The 19792-nt window shown below is 34.8% G+C and overlaps 3 protein-coding genes across 4 annotated transcripts; 2 read left to right on the forward strand and 1 right to left on the reverse strand.

Annotated features, from left to right (window-relative positions):
- The first annotated feature begins 1054 nt into the window (after window positions 1-1054).
- On the forward strand, window positions 1055-6834 carry LOC106445837 (condensin-2 complex subunit D3-like). Its single transcript, XM_013887476.3, has 10 exons — window positions 1055-2798; window positions 3107-3644; window positions 3788-3972; window positions 4247-4738; window positions 4884-4975; window positions 5078-5165; window positions 5248-5362; window positions 5484-5616; window positions 5738-5912; window positions 6003-6834. Exons 1-10 carry the CDS (start codon window positions 1323-1325, stop codon window positions 6699-6701), a joined length of 3993 nt encoding a protein of 1330 aa, XP_013742930.2. The 5' UTR covers window positions 1055-1322; the 3' UTR covers window positions 6702-6834.
- Window positions 6835-7028: 194 nt separating this feature from the next.
- LOC106445839 (protein pleiotropic regulatory locus 1) lies at window positions 7029-10670 on the forward strand. Of its 2 annotated transcripts, none has more exons than XM_013887477.3 (17): window positions 7029-7260; window positions 7350-7374; window positions 7661-7763; window positions 7883-7964; window positions 8075-8140; window positions 8280-8364; window positions 8465-8557; window positions 8701-8764; window positions 8864-8949; window positions 9024-9125; window positions 9213-9296; window positions 9400-9460; window positions 9546-9612; window positions 9707-9784; window positions 9918-9982; window positions 10091-10168; window positions 10290-10670. In XM_013887477.3, the coding sequence occupies exons 1-17, from the start codon at window positions 7127-7129 to the stop codon at window positions 10460-10462; spliced, it is 1446 nt and encodes a 481-aa protein (XP_013742931.1). In that variant the 5' UTR covers window positions 7029-7126; the 3' UTR covers window positions 10463-10670. The 2 variants fall into 2 exon arrangements, with proteins under 2 accessions (XP_013742931.1, XP_048618823.1); XM_048762866.1 differs by having other exon boundaries at window positions 8081-8140.
- A 1783-nt stretch (window positions 10671-12453) lies between these two features.
- Window positions 12454-16998, reverse strand: LOC106449449 (bidirectional sugar transporter SWEET17). Its single transcript, XM_013891208.3, has 6 exons — window positions 16873-16998; window positions 16709-16745; window positions 16400-16610; window positions 15947-16111; window positions 13282-13401; window positions 12454-12821 (listed from the first exon to the last, which is right to left on the reverse strand). Exons 1-6 carry the CDS (start codon window positions 16904-16906, stop codon window positions 12666-12668), a joined length of 723 nt encoding a protein of 240 aa, XP_013746662.1. The 5' UTR covers window positions 16907-16998; the 3' UTR covers window positions 12454-12665.
- Window positions 16999-19792: the final 2794 nt, after the last annotated feature.

The following is a 19792-nucleotide window of genomic DNA, read 5'->3' on the forward strand; positions in this document are numbered from 1 at the left end:
AGGCTACAACATAAAGGAGGCGAGAGAGCAGTCCCAAGCCAGAGAATCAAAAGCACTAGCCTGAACTTGACCGGAGAAAGGATAAGATGATCTCTTGCTTAACACTCGTCCAAACGTAAACAGAGACCCGACGAAGCAACAAGTTCAATGCATCCATCCTCCACCAATTGCTGAAAACATCTTATATATTAAAACAAAAGTCACAACTTTGATTCATGTGTGATTTTTTTTAAAAATGGACCTAATGAACCTATTTCTAGAAAGTCATGTTACATTTAATCTTTAATCTTATCATTTAAATTTTGGGTATACCAGAAATTTTTATTGGGCTATCAATAATTGGATTTAAACAATAGATGATTTATTGGATTTATAGATAGTATAAATTAAATAGATATAATTTAATGTTGTAATACTATATACCTCCATATGTTAAATATTTAAATATTTGTCGATGTTAACTTTAAAAATTATAAAGATTTTTTTTTAAATAACAAAAATCATATTATCTAACAATAATTAATTTTTACTACCTTAAACCAATGAAAAAAAATAATATAGTTTATTTTAAAAATTAAACAAAAACTAAATGTTTAATTATTTATTCGATAATATAAATCTATGAAGCGAAAAGTTTAAATTTTTTAAAAACTTTCTAAATTTGTGAAATGTTACAATATCTTTGAATATGACAATAAAATAATATTTTACTAATCTTTATATATATAGTTACGATTTTAATATTGAAATAATAATTCGAAAAAATATATATATATATATATATATATATAGAAAAAGATACAAATACATGTGAAAATTTGAAACAATCTATTCAATGAAAAAATATATCGTAAACTTATTATGTTTTAAAAATTGATAGACGCATATATATTTATAATATATATCAATTTAGAATTAAAAACAAAATATTTATATAAAAATAAATGAAAACAAAAAATTACGCGGATCGAGATCTGAGTAAACACTTATAACCCAAACACTAAAGGGAGCAAGACACTTAAAAGAAACCGTCTAAACCAAATTACAAGAGAACCAGAACCAGGACACAAACGAACCAAGCCATACACAAACCGGAAAGAAACGGTGGGAAGAAACGCAACCATAGTCAGAGAGGAGACAACTCCCTTCCTTCCACTCAAGGGCTCTGCTTTGTATCAAAAATTTTAATTAACCCCTAACTTTATTGTCTTCGTTCAACTTTGAATTTTGATAAGAACGCACAGATCGCGGGAATCCCAAAATGTTTTGAAACTTTCTTCATAAAACCCTAAGAATCCCAATTCCTCTAAGTATCACTCGCCATGGACGAGGAGCTTTTGCTCGCTAGAATCATCGCAGGAATCGAAGGAGGCGGAGGAGGAGACGATGAATCACACTACCACGAACTCGTCGCGGATCTCAAGTCTCTACTCGAAACAGACGACGACGAAATCCTCGACCGGTTCTACGTCAGCCTCTCCTCTACAGCTTCACCGTTTCTCCGCTGCTTCTCCGCCGCCATGGATTCTCCGGTTGAATCCGGCCGTCTGGCGATTTCAGCCTCCGAGGCCTATCTCTCTCTGCTTCTTTCCACGAACTGCCCCGTTTTCACTTTCTTCTCCCCCGTTGCGTTTCTCTCTCTGCTGGGATCGATTCGCCGATACCTCAAGCCTCGCCACCGGGAGGATTCGGGAGCGGCGTCTCAGGGGAACAAGAAGAAGAGAGGACGCGGCGGTGGTTCGAGGAAGAACGCTAGAAACCCAGGGCGTGAAGATGGGGACGAAACGGAAGAGGGCGGGCTCGATGCGAAGTTGGTGTTTAGAGTGCTCGAGCGTCTGGGCTCGGTTCTGGGCTTTGTTCATTTGGATAGATTTCCCGATAGCTTGAAGTCTTTGGTGCAAACTGTGAGTGAGATTCCTTTACTAGCGTTGGAGCATTCAGGGGTTTTGAATTACGATCGATTGATGGAAATGTGCGGGAGGATTCTTGGTGGAGTGTTGAGCTCTGACCATGGAGATGTGCCGCTCACAGCCGCTGAGATTTCGAAGTCTTTGACACCGTTGCTTTTGATGGGGAAGCATCAGGCGAGAAGCTTCGCGTTAAGGTTTGTGTCAAGGAAGATTATGGGTTTGGCTAAAGATAACTCTGAGTTGAAAAAAGTTGTTTGTAATTTGCCTAAGTTTCTGGTTCATAAGGCACCTGAGAAGGCTGAGCCGCGTGGGTTTGCTGTGGAGGCGATACTGGAGATAGTTAAGGCAATGGAGGTTGAGGACCAATCGGAGTTTGTTGATTTTGTGATGAAGATGGGCCAGGGTAAATCTAATCTGAGGATATTGGCTGTTGATCTTATACCTTTGTTGATGAGCTCATTAGGAAACCCATTTGGAAGTATTAGTTCAGAGGATGGCGTGGAAGATTCGTGGGGATTGGGTTGTCTTAATGCCTTAGTGCAGCGGTGTTCCGATTCAAGCGCTTTAATTAGAGCTCGAGCTTTGTCCAACTTGGCTCAAGTTGTGGGGTTTTTGTCCGGTGATAAAAGGAGTAGGTCGATCTTGAAACAAGCCCTTGGGTTTACTGGTGGTGAGACTTCAGAGGGAAAAGGTAGAATAACTGACCTTTTGAAGAAGAGATGTGTGGATGAGAAGGCGGCTACCAGGAGAGCAGCTCTTCTTCTAGTTACAAAATTGACATCCCTTTTGGGTGGTTGCTTTGATGTTAGTATCCTAAAGACAATGGGTACATCTTGTTCTGATCCGCTCATAAGTATTAGAAAGGCTGCAATTTCAGCTCTTTCCGAGGTATGTTTTCTGTGACTCAGTGTCTTCCTTCTCCCTTACTGTGATACGAGTATGCTTTGTCTTTTATTAGCTTGTTGAGGAAACCAAATTTGGAGGGCCAAAATGTTCTATATGAACGAATGAATGATTGTGCGTCTTAGTCATTTGGATGAATGAGGGAATGTATAACAATTGCTTCTTTTGCTAGTACTAAAATCTTGTCTAACTTATTTCTAAATATAGGTTAAATCAGTGACTTGTTGCTATGCCTCCCGCTCCCTTTTCTTTGTTTGATAATGTAAATCATTGTCTTTTTCTGTTCACTGTAGGCCTTCAGAATATGTACAGATGAAGTTGTGACCACTGAATGGTTACATTCTGTCCCTCGGATGGTCATGGACAATGAAACTAGCATCCAAGAAGAATGCGAGAATGTCTTTCATGAACTAGTCCTGGAGAGAATATCGCGAGCGGGAAATTCTCTTTCTCAGGGCAGTGCTTCTCTCCCAGACAACTGGAGCTCTAGCTCAAAAGATCTAGACAGAGACATTGAAGCGTTGTTTCCAGAAGGAGTTTTGGTTCTCCTAAGGGAGCTCTGCAACAGCGAGGTTTCCCCTTGGGTAAAGAAAATATGTGTAAGTTTGGGCAAGAAGAAGCAACTGAAACCAAGAGTTGCCCTTGCGCTGCAGAGTATCATAAAGGAATCTGAATCACTCTGGTTAAACCGTTCAATGCCAATAAATAAATGGACAGCTCCTGCCGGGGCTTGGTTTCTTCTTTCAGAGGTGTCAGTTTTTCTTCCAAAGTCTGTCGAATGGGAGTTTCTTCACCATCATTGGCAGTTGCTAGACAAAAATGACTTGCAAGGTTAGCCAGTTTTCATTATACGGCATCTAAACTAACTCGCTTACGTCTCTACTTATTGCTCTTAGTAGCCTGGTTTCAATTGTAACTACTGCCCTAGGTAAACCAGTTCTTGAATGTGTGTTTTTGATGATGCGGCTTTTCAGAAGGAACAGATGGACAAGGTGATGAAGAGGGTGTAGAGTGTAATTCTTCTACATGGGCTGGGGATCGAGTTTTTCTTTTGCAAACTATCTCCAATGTTTCCCTTCAGCTGCCACCAGAGCCTGCTGCAGATCTGGCCGACAATTTGCTGAAGAAAATCGAAAAGTTTAACCTGCATTCTGCTGAGGTAATCATTGGATTAATAGCTTTTCGATCTCATATATGATATCAAATTTCGAAGGCGTAGAAAGATACTGGGTTTTGTATTGGACGTATTCCTTCAGATAGATATATTTTTTCCTCTACATCTGTGTAATGGGACCTGGTTTTAGTGCAACTGTTGAATGCTTGAATCGATCAGATTATATTATTCACTGTTTTGTGGATGGATTTTTTTTTTATTGCTAATCCATGTATGGTTCATCTGTCTCATGATCTTAGTTAATGCTATTCAATGACAGGTCGATGCACATGTTAAAGCATTAAAAACTTTGTGCGTAAAGAAAGCGCGTATCCCGGAGGAGTCGGATGTGCTTGTCAAGAAATGGGTAGAACAAGTTTTATCTAAGGCATCTAAGGTCACTGAGAAGTACATCGAGGGGATCTCCAGTAATAATCTTTCTTTCGCCACACCAGCAATGCTTGGAAGTAGGAGAAGCAAGAAACTGGATTCTGTATCCAAGAAGTTATCAAAAGCAATCACAGCAGTATATACCATTGGATCTTGTGTCATTATATATCCTTCAGCTGACACGACCAAAATTGTTCCGTTGTTACATACTGTAATCACTTCAGGAAGTGCTGATTCAAAGCTGAAAAACAAATTGCCACAAGCCAATGCTTGCTTGAAGCAGAAAGCTCCTCCTCTCTATAGTCAGTCTTGGTTGACCATGGCGAAGATTTGTTTGGCTGACGGGAAGCTTGCTAAAAGATATATCCCTCTCTTTGCACAGGTCTGTCGATTTGCCTTTGCTGATTTCTCTGACCACTTATCATTTCGATTATCTTTGAGAAGGAAAATTTCAGTGAATGGCAGCTTCCTTTGTCTCTGCTGTTTATTGTAACCTATGTGAACTCCTTGATGCCTTGCTCTTACAGGAGCTTGAAAAGAGTGATTGTGCAGCCTTGCGTAACAATCTTGTAGTGGCCATGACAGACTTTTGTGTTCACTATACAGCCATGATAGAGTGGTAAGTTATTCACAGAACATTAATATTTCATTAGTCTTTTCTCAAATGTTAAAAATACGTAACTGTTACATACAAAGACTGATGGTTTGTGTACCCAAATAGTTACATCCCAAAGATTACTAAACGTCTTCGGGATCCTTGTGAAGTTGTTAGAAGGCAGACATTCATACTTCTCTCAAGGTTATTACAGGTATTGCTAATCTCCACAGATTCCTTACCTTCCCTTGTTGAAAAATCCATGCTATAAGCAGGTTTTGTTATTTTGATTTCAGAGAGATTATGTTAAGTGGAGAGGCGTTCTTTTCCTTCGCTTCCTTCTATCTCTCGTGGATGAATCTGAAAAGATACGTCGACTTGCAGACTTTTTATTTGGAAACATCCTTAAAGGTATGAAACTCTGTGCGAACAACTATGAAATGCGTTCTTTTATTCCCTGTTATTGTAAATTCTTACAGGTAGACATGATCGGCATTATTTTGATTAATATTATGACCATTTTCGCTTGTAGTCAAGGCACCACTTTTAGCTTACAACAGTTTTGTGGAAGCTATTTATGTGTTAAACGATTGCCACGCCCACAATGGCCACAATAATTCAGATGCTAAGCAATCAAGAACAAAGGATCAAGCTTTTTCTATCAGGTACTCGGCTTATACTTATACATAGCCTAGTTAATGTTCTATAGGTTTATGTTTACGTGGAACTTGTCATTTTGGTGTGGATGATTTAGTGTGTGTTTTCTTTGTTGCAATCGTTCTACAGAGGAAATGATGAAAGAGCTAGGTCTAAAAGAATGCAGATCTACGTTACTCTGCTTAAACAAATGGCTCCAGAACATCTTCTGGCCACCTTTGCAAAGTTATGTGCAGAGGTCCTCGCAGCTGCTTCTGATGGAATGCTCAACATAGAAGATGTAACTGGTCAATCAGTTTTACAGGTAACTTCCAATCTAGCTGGAAGTTGTTGAGCCCTTTTTTCCCTGTTGCCATCGATGAGTTCTCTTACCGTGTTTGTTCTCGCGGTGTAGGATGCGTTTCAGATCTTGGCGTGCAAAGAGATCCGTTTATCAGTTTCAAGAGGATCTTCGTCTGAGACAGTAGAGATGGAAGAAGAAGGTGGAGACTCCAACGCGGCGGCTGCAAAAGGAAGAGCCATAACGCAAGCTGTTAGAAAAGGTTTGATTCAGAACACGATTCCGATCTTCATTGAGCTCAAGAGGCTATTGGAGAGCAAGAACAGTCCTCTCACAGGCTCGCTCATGGACTGCCTCCGTGTGCTCCTGAAAGACTACAAGAACGAGATAGAAGAAATGCTCGTCGCTGATAAACAGCTTCAGAAAGAGCTCGTCTACGATATGCAGAAGCACGAGGCTGCAAAGGCAAGGTCCATGGCTAACCAAGGGGTTGGTTGCGCGACAAGTCATAGAAGCCGCGAACCAGAGCAACCAGCAACAGCAGCAGCAGCAGCAGGAAGGGAGGAGAATGTTAGGGATTCGGGATTGGAATCGAGAGTGGTATCTGCGGCTGCAGATGCAATGGCGGCTAAAGCGGCGAGGTCGGTGCTGAGAGAAGTGAACGGTGGAGCTGCAACGCCGCCTCTGAGCGCAATGAGCGTTCCGAAGCTAAGGTCGAGCCTTGGAGGAGGTAAACAGAGTGGTCGACCATCGGCGGATGTGATTGAGTCTCTGAGAAGAAGACCAACTTTCATGTCTGATGACGATAACTAAAATAGAGAGAGAGAGACTCAGGAAATAGCTTTTGTTGTAACTAAATTACTAATGTCTATTGTGTGTATGCTTGAAAACGAATGTAAGAAGTTTCTCATGTTGTTCCTATCTATTTAAGCTTTGCTTAGGAGAATCCTAATTCTAAAGATTGATCCTTGGCCAAATAAAATATTTTGAGCTAAAAAATTAAATTTGATTTATAAATTTGCTCTGGTTGTATTAAAAAAAATGTTAAGTTTCTTTTTGTGTCAAAAAAAAAATGTTAATTTTCTTTATTGTAGTTTCCAGCGCAACAAATCGTGAAATTGGAGGGTAGATGTGTAAATAAAACAAAAGAGCTCATGGATTCTACTAAAAGACAAAACCATTAACAACTTCAGACTCTCTCGCCCTCTCTCTCTCAGTAAACCCTAACCGCAAGAACGATGCCGGCTGCGACGACGGAGGCCGAATCAATAGAACCACAGTCGCTGAAAAAGCTCAGCATCAAATCCCTGAAACGAGCACTTGATCTCTTCTCCCCCGTCCACGGCCAATTCCCTCCTCCTGATGCCGAAGCGTTAGTCTCCGATCCCCAATTTCTCTTCTCCAATCCTCGAATTTTTTCTTGAAAATTTATATAAAAATTCTTCTTTTTCTTTGTTGCAGCAAGAAGATTCGTCTCAGCCATAAGGTAAATAGAAACCCCCATATTCGTTTTTCCTTAAAGCTTCGAACTTTAGGTTTCTAGGTTTATACAAACTAATTAACATGTTTGATTTGCATAAAGTCTCTGTCTTTCACTGATTAAACTAAGAGTTTATGCTAAATTGAACATGTTTACTAGCTTCGAACTTCAGGTTTAAGTTTAATAGTTAAGCCTTTGATATGCTTAAACTCTCTGTCTTTCACTGATCAACCCGAGTTCGAGCTGTGAGTTGTGTATATAAATATTGATTCTCAGATGTTTTCTTGCACAGATGAAAGTTGCTTTTGGAGGTGTGGAGCCTGTGAGCCAGCCTCCACGTCAGCCTGACCGTGGCAATGAGCAGACCGGAACCTCAAGTGCTCTTGCTCTCCCAGGTATTGGGTTCATATCACTTTTTTTTTCTTATGTTGTTGAAAGATGAAACAAAATAGTTTTTTTTTTCTCTATTGTTTGGATTTTTTTATTATTAAACATTGCTCGATGAGTTCTGTAGGTCCTGAAGGCTCCAAGAGTACCCAAAAGGGTGTGACAGAGAATGCTCTTGTTGTTGGTCCAACTTTCCAGCCAAAGGGCTTGTAAGTATTAACCTTTCTGCCGTTTATTTCGTTGATATGGATTCTAGTTGATGTTTCTACTTTGTGGCAAGTATGCTAATTAAATTCTATTCTGGTTCTTGAAATTGAAGGAACAGTATTGGTACCTCAGGCAAAAGCACCACCATCATCCCTGCAAATGTATCCTCGTATGAAAGGTATTTTTTCCGTCTTGTTCTTCTCCTTTCATTCTTCTTCATCTTGATTGCAATACATTGAAAGTCTAATACTGGTGCCTATACGATAGTTTCTCATTCTGGATATTTTGTTATTGTTGTGTCTCCCTGTGTGTTACAGAAACTTTTCAACTTCTGCATTAATGGAGAGAATACCTAGTAGATGGCCGCGCCCAGAGTGGCATGCACCATGGAAGAATTACAGGGTAAGATCTTTGGGACAGCACCCTTACTGCATCACTCTGATTCTGGCCTTTTGTTGGCTTGAGGAGTTTCTTGACTTGCGTTTAATTATTCTTTCCACAGGTCATTCAAGGGCACTTGGGGTGGGTCAGATCTGTCGCCTTTGACCCCAGTAATGAATGGTTTTGTACTGGTTCAGCTGATCGTACCATCAAGGTAATAGAGATGACTGCTTCTTTAGTATGAATTGTATTTGTCCCAATGTAGCATCAAAAACAGCCAACAACTTTAACACTTGTAGAAGCAAATCCTGAATGCAATGCGCTTGCTGAATTGCTTGATTTAATTATGTTTACTAGATATGGGATGTAGCAACTGGAGTTCTGAAGCTAACACTTACTGGTCATATCGAGCAAGTGCGGGGTTAGCCTCTTAAATCTCTTCCAATTGATTTGTTAGATGTTTCTGCGATCACGGTTCAGATCTTTTTTTTTTTCTTTTTCTTTTTGAAATGTGTTGCAGGCCTTGCTGTAAGTAATCGACATACGTACATGTTCTCAGCTGGGGATGACAAGCAAGTCAAATGCTGGGACCTTGAGCAGAATAAGGTTATTACAACTCTAATACTCTTCCTCATCTTAACTTCTCACTATCTAATGCTCTTGGAATTCGGCTTTGATAGGTTATCCGGTCTTATCATGGACACTTGAGTGGAGTCTATTGCTTAGCTCTTCACCCAACTTTAGACGTGTTACTAACCGGAGGGCGAGACTCTGTCTGCAGGGTAGGAAAATCACGTATAAATATTTATATCCTTTGTTCATTAGCTGAACTCGTAGGTAAAAAGAGTCCATGTTTGCTTTATATGCAGGTGTGGGATATTCGAACCAAGATGCAAATTTTTGCACTCACAGGACATGACAACACCGTGTGTTCTGTTTTCACTCGTCCAACAGTACGTCTCTTGTCATGTGTAGTTGTTGTTTTGAGTTTGCAACTTTTTTTTCAGAATCTCTCTTATAAGCAACTGGTACTCACTTTGATCTGTGATGTTGCAGGACCCACAAGTTGTAACTGGATCTCATGACACTACTATTAAATTCTGGGACCTTCGATATGGTAATATTTTTATCATTCTAACCATTGTTTGGACTTAAAATCCATTTTATTTGGGGTTCCCTGCTTATTGGATAATTACTTGCAGGCAAAACAATGACGACTCTAACACATCATAAGAAATCTGTCCGAGCAATGACCCTTCATCCTAAAGAGTATGTGTAGTTCACTTTATCTTTCCAACAGAGAACTCATCAAGACGACAAACCTGAGCATTTTCCTAATAATATCTCTTATGTTTTTTTTTAGGAATGCATTTGCTTCTGCATCAGCTGACAACACCAAAAAGTTTAGCCTTCCAAAGGGAGAGTTTTGCCACAACATGCTGTAAGTCAGTCTTTGCTAGATATGATTCACAACCCCTTCTTTTGCATCTCTAGTGCTTTTGAAGCAAAGAGTTTCATTAGGAATTAAACATGGATTGGTTTTTTTATATGCGTTGTCTTTCTTCATGGAACAGTTCGCAGCAGAAAACCATAATTAACGCAATGGCTGTGAACGAGGATGGTGTAATGGTCACTGGAGGTAACAAGTTCATTTCACAATTATTTTTTGTGATTGTTTTTCTACAGCACCTTACCGTCATTATCATTTTTTAACTAAATTTGGTCCTATATCTTTTTACGAATTAAGGTGATAATGGAAGTATATGGTTCTGGGACTGGAAGAGTGGTCATAGTTTCCAACAGTCAGAAACTATTGTACAGCCTGGTACGTAGCTTGTTTTACTGTTCCTTTGGAAGTGTATGGTTAAGCTTCAAAGAATGATATTTAGGTCTCGAAAGCAACAGATACAGGGTCTTTAACTAATGTTATGTTGGGAATATGGCAGGTTCACTGGAGAGTGAAGCGGGTATATACGCAGCTTGTTATGATCAGACAGGTTCAAGATTGGTAACATGTGAGGCTGATAAGACGATAAAGATGTGGAAAGAAGATGAGAATGCTACTCCAGAAACTCACCCTGTCAATTTCAAACCACCCAAGGAGATTAGGCGCTTCTGATAAGCTCCCCTCTCTACTATTGTTGGAGTCTCACTAGTCTTCATGATTCTGTTTTCTTGTGGAAAGACTATAAGGATGTCTTGTTTCTTTTGGTGACAACAAAGGGCCATGTACTTGAATTTTCAAGGCATTTGTTGTTATGTATTCTGTTAACAAATAATAGTTCATGTACCATTTTATGCTTAAGAATACAGCACACTTCTCTCTTCATCTCTTTCTTTATCTTCTTTGGTTGCTTAACTAAAACGCTATTTTTTTTTTGGAAATCTCTTTTTTTAGAGCAAAAAAATGGTAACTATGTCTCTTTAGACTAATTTATACTACTTTATGTCCTATTAGACTAATTTTTTTCAAAATGGCAGTAATGTCTTTAAAATTGTAATTTTTTAAAAAAGATATATATTGAGTTCGACAAGGGGGATCGATCGATTCCACTTTACAAGTTACAGTGGATCGATCGATCCCGATCATTATTCAGAACAAAAAAAAATGCGAAATATATACTGATCGACCTGGTCCATTTCACTCGATCGGCGAAGGTCGATTTACACAGATCGACCGATCTGTAAGAATAGATCGATCGATCCCGTGCCGAGGAAAGAATCTCAAATCGATTTTTTGGTTTTGTATGATTATATCCGGATTGATTCCCACTTGATTTGAACCGACCAAGCATGATTTCAACTCTTTAAACTCAATTTCTCTGGGATGAAAGTGAATATTCTCAAATATTTGAATTTCTAAAAATAGGAATTTGAATTTCTAAAAATAGGACACGCCTCTTCAAGAATGTTCCATCGACAACAACCAGTAGCACCCCTTTGAATTTGAATTTCTAAAAATAGGATATTTTTCTCTGGGATGAAAGTGAATATTCTCAAATCGATTTGCCGCTTTTTTTTGTTTTTTTTTTTTTTAAATTGATTTTTTTAAAAATATAAAAGTGAATATTCTCAAATATTTTGTTTCCATATTTTTAAGAACTGATTTCTTATCCGTAGAATACAACTAATATGTAGAAATCAGTTTCTACAGTTTTTTAGAATTATAGTAATGTTTAGAATTTGATTTCTACATGTTTTAGATTTATAGTAAATCTGTAGAAGTCGGTTTCTACATGTTTTAGAATTAGATTAATGTGTAGATTTTGATTTCTAAGAATTTTAGAATGGTAGGTTAAGCGCGGAATGTGTATTCTACATATTTGTAGAATACTCCTATTTACGTATATCACATATTCTAAACATTGTAGATTCAATGAAAAAAGTAGATTTCGTTTTCTACTTCGTAGAATGTCATTTCTACTTTTCTTAGAACATAATCTGAAATTTATAATTTTAACTTTTTTATAACTGGAAAATATAACATTAAGTTCATATAAGTATTTTAACAAATGTTACTATTTTTCCAAAAAATTTTTGTTTGTAAAACTATTTATTAAAATTATTTTCATAAATATTAAAGGGTATTATAGAAAAATATGACACAAAATATAGATTAGTCTAAAGGGACATAGTTACTATTTTTTTGCTCTAAAAAACAGTTTTCCCTTTTTTTTTCACTTTAGAATACTTATATTGAAGATACAACATCAGCGGGATGTCCTTAAGTCCTTTTGACATAAAGTTGCCAAAACTTGACAGGTAACAAAATTCCGCCGTTACGAATAAGCATAACAAGTAAGACCATAAAGCCTATGTTTCAGAATTCAGCAAGAACAAGCCACAAAGAGCTCAACCATAGGAACCATCGGGCACAACAATGTCAACGGACAGCGACCAGGAATACAGCAAAAAAAAAAAGGCTATTTAGATTAGGTGAACTATTTACATGTAAATGAACCTACAATTTTTTTCTCTTGAAAAGATTTTGTTTCCTACTAGAATGCAAATATAAAAAAAAATGCCATTGGAACTTTTGAAGCAATGCCATTATACTATGATGGGCTTAACATAAGCTTCATCTAAACGTTTCTAAGCTGAGTGAACTGTACACTACTTGTTCTGGCTGACAATCCTCCGATTGATACTATTATATGTAACGTGTATCATTACAAGCACTACAAGACAAAAAGGACACACCAGTTTGATCTAATTTGCTTCAAAAAAACAAGGGACACACAAAATCGCACACCACAATAATGGCAAAGAAATGATAAAGATTTATATTTATTAAAAAAAACTTATAATTTTATAAAATAGGTTTAAGAAAGGAGAGGGGCACGTGATGTGAGGCCTTCCTCTTCATCTTCCGCAATCTCACTCGAACCGTTGCTTAAACCGGCCGGTTTGGCGTTTCTGTAAATTCCATAAAGTATGAGTTGTATTGTCCCAAACACAAACCCCACTCCATTTGGCACCTACTCATTTTAACCACAAAATTGATTAATTAATTAGTATCATTCTCAACAGCATAATTAAAATAAAATATAAAATCAATGCCTATCAAAGAAATCTTTTTGCAGAGGACCCCACAAAATAGTACTTGGTTCATTTTTTGGCCACACACTTTTATTGGTGAAAATTTCGCCAACAAAAAAAATCATTTGTATGATGTTGGACTCTTGGAGTCTACAATTTGTGAAAATCATTATGCAGATTTTCTTCCAGAAGATTTTTTTAGTTTGTTATAAAATGGCATGACAATGACATGAAGGGAGATTTAAAATATGGCATGAAAGGAGTTTAAGTAGGGGGTGTCCAAGAAAACGACAAAAATATTTTGGGGTTATTGTTGGAATAGCGAAGAGACAAAGGGGTTGTTGAAATAGCTTAATCGTATTCTTATAGATCCGTAAATAGCCATGTAAAATTACTTACAAGTAGAAAAACGTCGTGTTGGAGTGAAGCATACACTGCCCAGATCGCGCCGTTTAAGAAGAGGAAAAACGACAACCAAAACGGCATGTATTTCACGCTCTTTGTCGCCACCACTGTTTTCTGCAAATGATTAGTTTACAAAAACACTATAAGCCTCTCTTATATTATATCAGATACATATATATTTTTTTATAGAAAATGATATATTATAGGTATGTCTTTGTCTGAGATTTGCATAAATAATGGACCCATCAAGTTATTGTTTGCATTACTAGCTGGAAAATTTACGAAGAACATGTTTATTGCTGCTCTCTTATATTGAGTTTTTTAATGTAATATAAAATATGATCTCTTAGATTTTAACTAAAAAAACTAAGAGACGTCTGTTATAATAAGAAACGTATCTTAAGTTTTTTAATTAAAAGTTAAGAAACTGTATTTTATATTATGTTAAAAAATTCAACGTAAGAGACCTGTAATAACATGTTTATGGTCTGATAGACCTATGTGTGGGAGGTACATATCGTGACAACTGTGACGTTTATATTTAAATTGAAACGTGAAAAATCTAACGACGTACAAGTTCTAAATAATTGTTATCTGACTGCGATTTTTCAAAGACGTGTGCTTAAAAATACCACAAGGTTGTTTGGTTTACGAATCATGATGATTGCTGCATGAACGAACGAAAATAACATTTCAGTTCCCAATAAGCATATTACTAAAAGAGTGTTATTAAAATGGCGCTACCACCAAAAGTAAACACTAACCTTATTTCTTGAATTCTGAAACATAATGATTCTATCATCACCAATATTCGAATACTACTAACTAGAAGACATAGTCAATGAAAAAAACCACAAAATCAGAAGAATCATTATGTTGTTATAAAAAAAAAGATTAGTCTTTAGACCAAGGTGGGTCGTTTTTAACTGTGATTAGTGTGGAAGGCTAAGCTTTTTAGAATATAGTGCATTAAATATACTTTTTAAAACCATTCTAATGTATATCCTGTTTTTTATAACGAAATTATACATAGAAGCTTTAAAATACAAATAAATTTTGTTCCAATGTATGTTTAAAAAAAAAAAAAGATAAGTTTTATTCTTCTTCTAAATATAAGTGCTATCTTTTAATATAGAGATGAAATAACAAATTTTATTTCAAAGTAAAAATATAATAGATAAAAACGTACTTTGTAATAATATTTAATTTCAAATATAAATTAGATTTTGATCCGCGCAACCGCACGAGTATTTTTTTTTCAATTTATTTACATATGTATTTATTTTATATCATTGGTGGTTTACATTTTTAACATTAATCATATATTTAAATATTTATATAACTATTTCAAATACAATAATTTCATAGCTTATATGCTATATTTAATCAATTGTTTAAAATCGTCATGCATTTTTCACTTCTTATTATATATTTATTTTATTGTATTTGCATTTAATTACTGAAAAATTAATATATGCATGAAACAATATATCTGAAAATTATTTTGTGTTTAATTTATACTAAATTCTGACCCACCGTCCTTCAAAGCTAGATTTTTTTAGCAATATTTTTTACGTTTATTCGTTTTAGATAATATATTATTGTATATACAAAATTTTAAGATATGTAAACTTTTTATACATGTATTATATAGTTTGTGAATATTAAGCCGTTATGTCATCATATTATATTTTTAACATAAATAATTAAATTTATGAAAATAAATTTAATAATATAATAGTTTATTTTAACATGATTTATTATTATTATAAAATATATATAAATAAAATTTTATTTTTCATTTTAGAAACGATAACTGAATATATATCAATGGATAATAATAATTCTATTTAAAATTAAACTATGTGGTTACAAATATTTTATATTATTAGCTTTAGTGAATATATGTAATTTACCAACATAATTTCAGGTTTTATTTCTAAATTTGAAATTTATATATGGAAGTTAAATTAAATTGGACCTACATAATAGAGAAGATATATTTTGAGATACTGTTAAGAACAACAAAAAAAAAAATTAAAAGAGAACTATAATATATTGTACTTACAAACTAACAGAAATGATATTTTCTACCAAAATATTTTAAAGATATTTATAAAATGTATTTTGAAAATTAATCAATTTAAATGGTTATTATCACTAAAATATAATTAAAATATTTATATGATTTTAATTTAATTTTCGTTCATCAATCAAAAATAAATTTAATTTAAAATTCTAATTATATTTATGATAATTTAGTTAATTAATTAAATAAAAGATAAAGATATTAAAAGTTATGATGATTAAGTTATGTAAAATTTAATAAACTTTATAGAGTCCAAATAAAAAAATCACACATGAACACATAACTTCTACTTTAATATATAAGATGTGAACTAGACATACTCTAACATATTACACAATTTTAGAAATACCAAGTGGATATGAACTTGTTTCAAAAAAATAAAACAAGTGGATATAAACAATGCCAAGAAACCAGCATGATTGAATGATGTATATCTGATATTGACAGATCAAATTTCGAGAATTAGTTTTAAATAAAGGCCACATTTTTTATTTCAAAACGTGGGTAATACTAAAACAGCTATGCTCAATATAGTAATAGTGTTTTGGATAGATATGTGAATGAACTTACCATAGCAGAAAGAGGAGAACCATACATGATAATGTTGAGGCCAGCACAGATGAACCCCATAGACTGAGAACGCATTTTCTCATCTTTAAACGCACTTCTCGTGGCCGCAATTGCTGCTATTGGGAAAAAGACGTTCAACAACGCAACCACTACGATTGTATTTAACTGTAAACAAAACAAAAAATCTTCATTATATCAACCAAACGATACATTAGGAAATCAACTTTACAAGTCATTATAGTATTATCTTATAACAAGTGGATCACATATTTTAATCAACTTGACTTTTAAAGGAAACATGATAGTCAGATCTAAATCTGAATAATTGGATCAAACAAAACTTGCAGATTTCAACCAGCTATCATATAAGAAACTCAGAAGATCAAGAAGCACATATATAGATAGAGAGACTATATCATATTATATATTCAAATAAAAGAAAATGAAAAGCACCTTGAGATGTCGAGGGGCATAAAAGAGAAAAAGGGAGACATAGATGATTTCAACAAGAGAACCAAAGCCATTAACGGTGGAGACAAGATATTCTCCGGGAGTGACGATGCCGTAGTATGTCCATAGAGACGATCCTAACAACGTGCAAATGTACGGTAAGCTTTTGTACTCCTCCGTCGATTTTCGCTTCACTATTTTCCAAAACGTCTCCCTGAATTGTTGTACTGATCCATCAATAATAGAAAAAGAAAACTATATACTATATCTCAGCTTTGTTACTTCTTCCGAGATGAGAGAAAGAGAGCTCACACTGGTGAGAGGAAGACGAGTACGGAGATTACATTTCCTGCGTCAAACAAAAGTTACAAGCTATGTTTATGGTTAAGTACTTATGGTATATAGTGTACCGGCACATGTATGCGTGCACACTCGTGTAGAGATAAAAGCACACGAATGAAGAAGGGGTGTTTTACCTATGACTCCGATATAGAAACTTGGCTCCGCCATTTCTGGAAGAAAGAGGCTGTGAAGGAAAAAAAAAATGAGAATGAGAAAGAGAGGTGGGTACGATGAGGCAACTTACGCAACCCTTGTATTTATTTATTTTTTCTTTTGGGCGGCTTTTATATAGTTTTAAAATTATTTTTTACTTGTTCACACTATAATGTAGTGTACTCCATTGTTTAACAAAAAATATAAATACTCTTATGTGTACATTGACGTATATAGATATTATTAAACTGATGGAAGAATACAAAACAAATGACGCGTTCTCATTTCTCAAGGTTTATACACAACGTTTAGCTGATTATCTTTAGGATTAATGTATATGCAAAATCTAATGAGTCTTACGCTTTTTAAATTAGATGTGAACATTCTACTTACCAGCAAGTAGCAACCATTGTATTTAACTTAAGGATTAGTCTAGAACAAGATGAAAAAGCAATTTTGTAACTCTTGTTGAGATTCTTGACTAGGTTACTTTAGTCTCTAGTAAACTTCAACCACAACCATCTTATACGATTTTGAGGTCATTTTCAAGACTAAAAACAACATTAATAATTTTATCTTCTTTTTCTAATTTTCTTTTTAATCCACGCCTATTCAAATTCGATTAAACAACGATACGTATCGTATGTGTACACTGTACACAGAAATAGGGATCAGCGAGAGATTAGTGAAAATAGAATTAACATGTGTGACAATTGGCCCTTAGGTTGGTGACTAGGACATTTTTATCAACACCACTCGCATTCATCGAAGAAACAATTCACGAACACCTTAGAGCATTTCCAACACTAATTTATTTTTCCAACACCAATTTATTTTTCGGTCAAAAGTGAAATTTAAAATAAAAAAAATATTACAGCCATATTCTATATATCATCCATAATAAAGTAACAAAATATGTTTACTACAGTATATTAATGGAACAATGCATTTATTTTTATTCATTATTCTATTTTTTCACTCTGAAATAGGATTTGAATAAAACTCAACTTCATTATATAATTATTCTATTTAAAAATCTAGAGTAATATATTAAACACTCTTATTAGAGTAGATGTGAAATAAAATCTGCTAAAAATGATAAAGTTACTAATCATAAATCATATAAGCTGAAACTTATTCTATTCCAGCATAATAATTTTTATATTATGCTAGTAAAAAAAAAATACTGGTTTATAATGGTTTCAAATTTTTTTTACTAGAAATGCATTTGAAGATTAAAGCAATTACATTTTGTTAAGACAACATACTATATTAGATAAAGAAACCCCAAACCATAAACTATGACTTCGAATGTTTTAATTCGCTCTGCATTGCATCACAGTTAACAAGTAACAAATTTTTTTATATATACTATATATATATACATTTTTATAACTGTTAGAACTGCACCGCAATTGTACCGTTAAAACCGCTGTTACCATTCATAATCTATACGACGGGTAACTAACGAATCAGTCAGAGCTTTGAGCTCAAGATACAAGAGAGAATATATATATATATATATATATATGCTATAATAATGGGCTTGAGACCATATCCCGATTACAAAAGCAGCCTCATAAAAGGAGATGTTTTGTTAGTATTCCCCTTGGATCTCATCAAAGTATATATGCCAGTAGTCGTTTGATTAAATTTCAATCCAAAGATGATTAAAACGGGCTTGAGTTATGAATAATATTTTTTTTTATGAGTCATGAATGATTAACACTAGTGTACTTGTACCCTGACAAAACGACGCCATATCAAAGTTAATACTCTCTGTTTATTTTCTAAAACAGATATGTTAGAGGAAAAAAAATTGTTTCAAAAAAATGTCTTTTTTTTTAGTTTTACATAAATTTTATTATTCAATCATAATAAATTATAAATTTAAAAAGCAGCTGCATTTATTAAATTATATTGGTTTTATGTAATTTTTCAAATTACTAATTGAAAAAACAAAAAGATTGTAATAAAGTTTAATGTACTAATATATGTAAAAATCTATTAATATAAAACAGTAAGAGTCCGTAATCAACATTATAATGAGCCAGTTTCAAGGTTCCTCAGCACGCCACGTCAGCATTTTGTAGGTCTCACTTATAAAAAAAAGTGAAATAATAAAATGTCAAGCCCATGGCTCGAAACCGGGTTATTGACATATAAACACCAACATTTATACCACTAAACTAAAGGATACTTTGTACATTGATGACCGAAACTAATATATATTTATGAAGGTCAGTTTAATAATGTCCCACAAATAAATAAAATGATTTACAAATCACGTTCTCTATTATTTGCTGATTGATTTGTGGGCTTATTTTTTAAACTCACTAGCTCATCTATTACACCAGCTTATACATTTGATTAAAGCCTAAGTCTATCTTAATAAACCATAAAACTAGCCCTAAAAAGCCTGCAAGTCGTCAGCTCTTCGTCTTCGACTGAGACCTATGGTTTTTCCAATCATGCGTCTCCCCTCCAATACACAGACGCTACTGTCTAAACTTCTCCAATCAAATCCATGGAACTCTTAGTCTCCCTCTATCTCTTCATCTCCCCCTCTTTACGCACACCATCAAAATCGCTAGCGTCTCATAACTGATACGAGCGGCTTCGCTATATATAAGTCATGCTAGATCCAGGAGTCAAACCTCTCATATCTTCGAGCACTGTATGACTGACGATGATGCGGCCCCTTTAGGGGTCTTATGAACTCAGATGATATAACCCAGTTTGTCATGGTGGTCACCACGGTCATTCCAAAAAATATTTAGGGATAGTCATCTATTTTTTTCTCAAAAAACATGCTAAACAATTTCTGCTGAATATAGTACTTCCATGCATATATTTAACAGAATAACATCATCTAATATAACACACACGTACAACTGTGTT

The sequence above is a fragment of the Brassica napus genome, chromosome C7, assembly GCF_020379485.1.
Source record: "Brassica napus cultivar Da-Ae chromosome C7, Da-Ae, whole genome shotgun sequence".
In the NCBI taxonomy this organism is placed as follows: Eukaryota; Viridiplantae; Streptophyta; class Magnoliopsida; order Brassicales; family Brassicaceae; genus Brassica; species Brassica napus.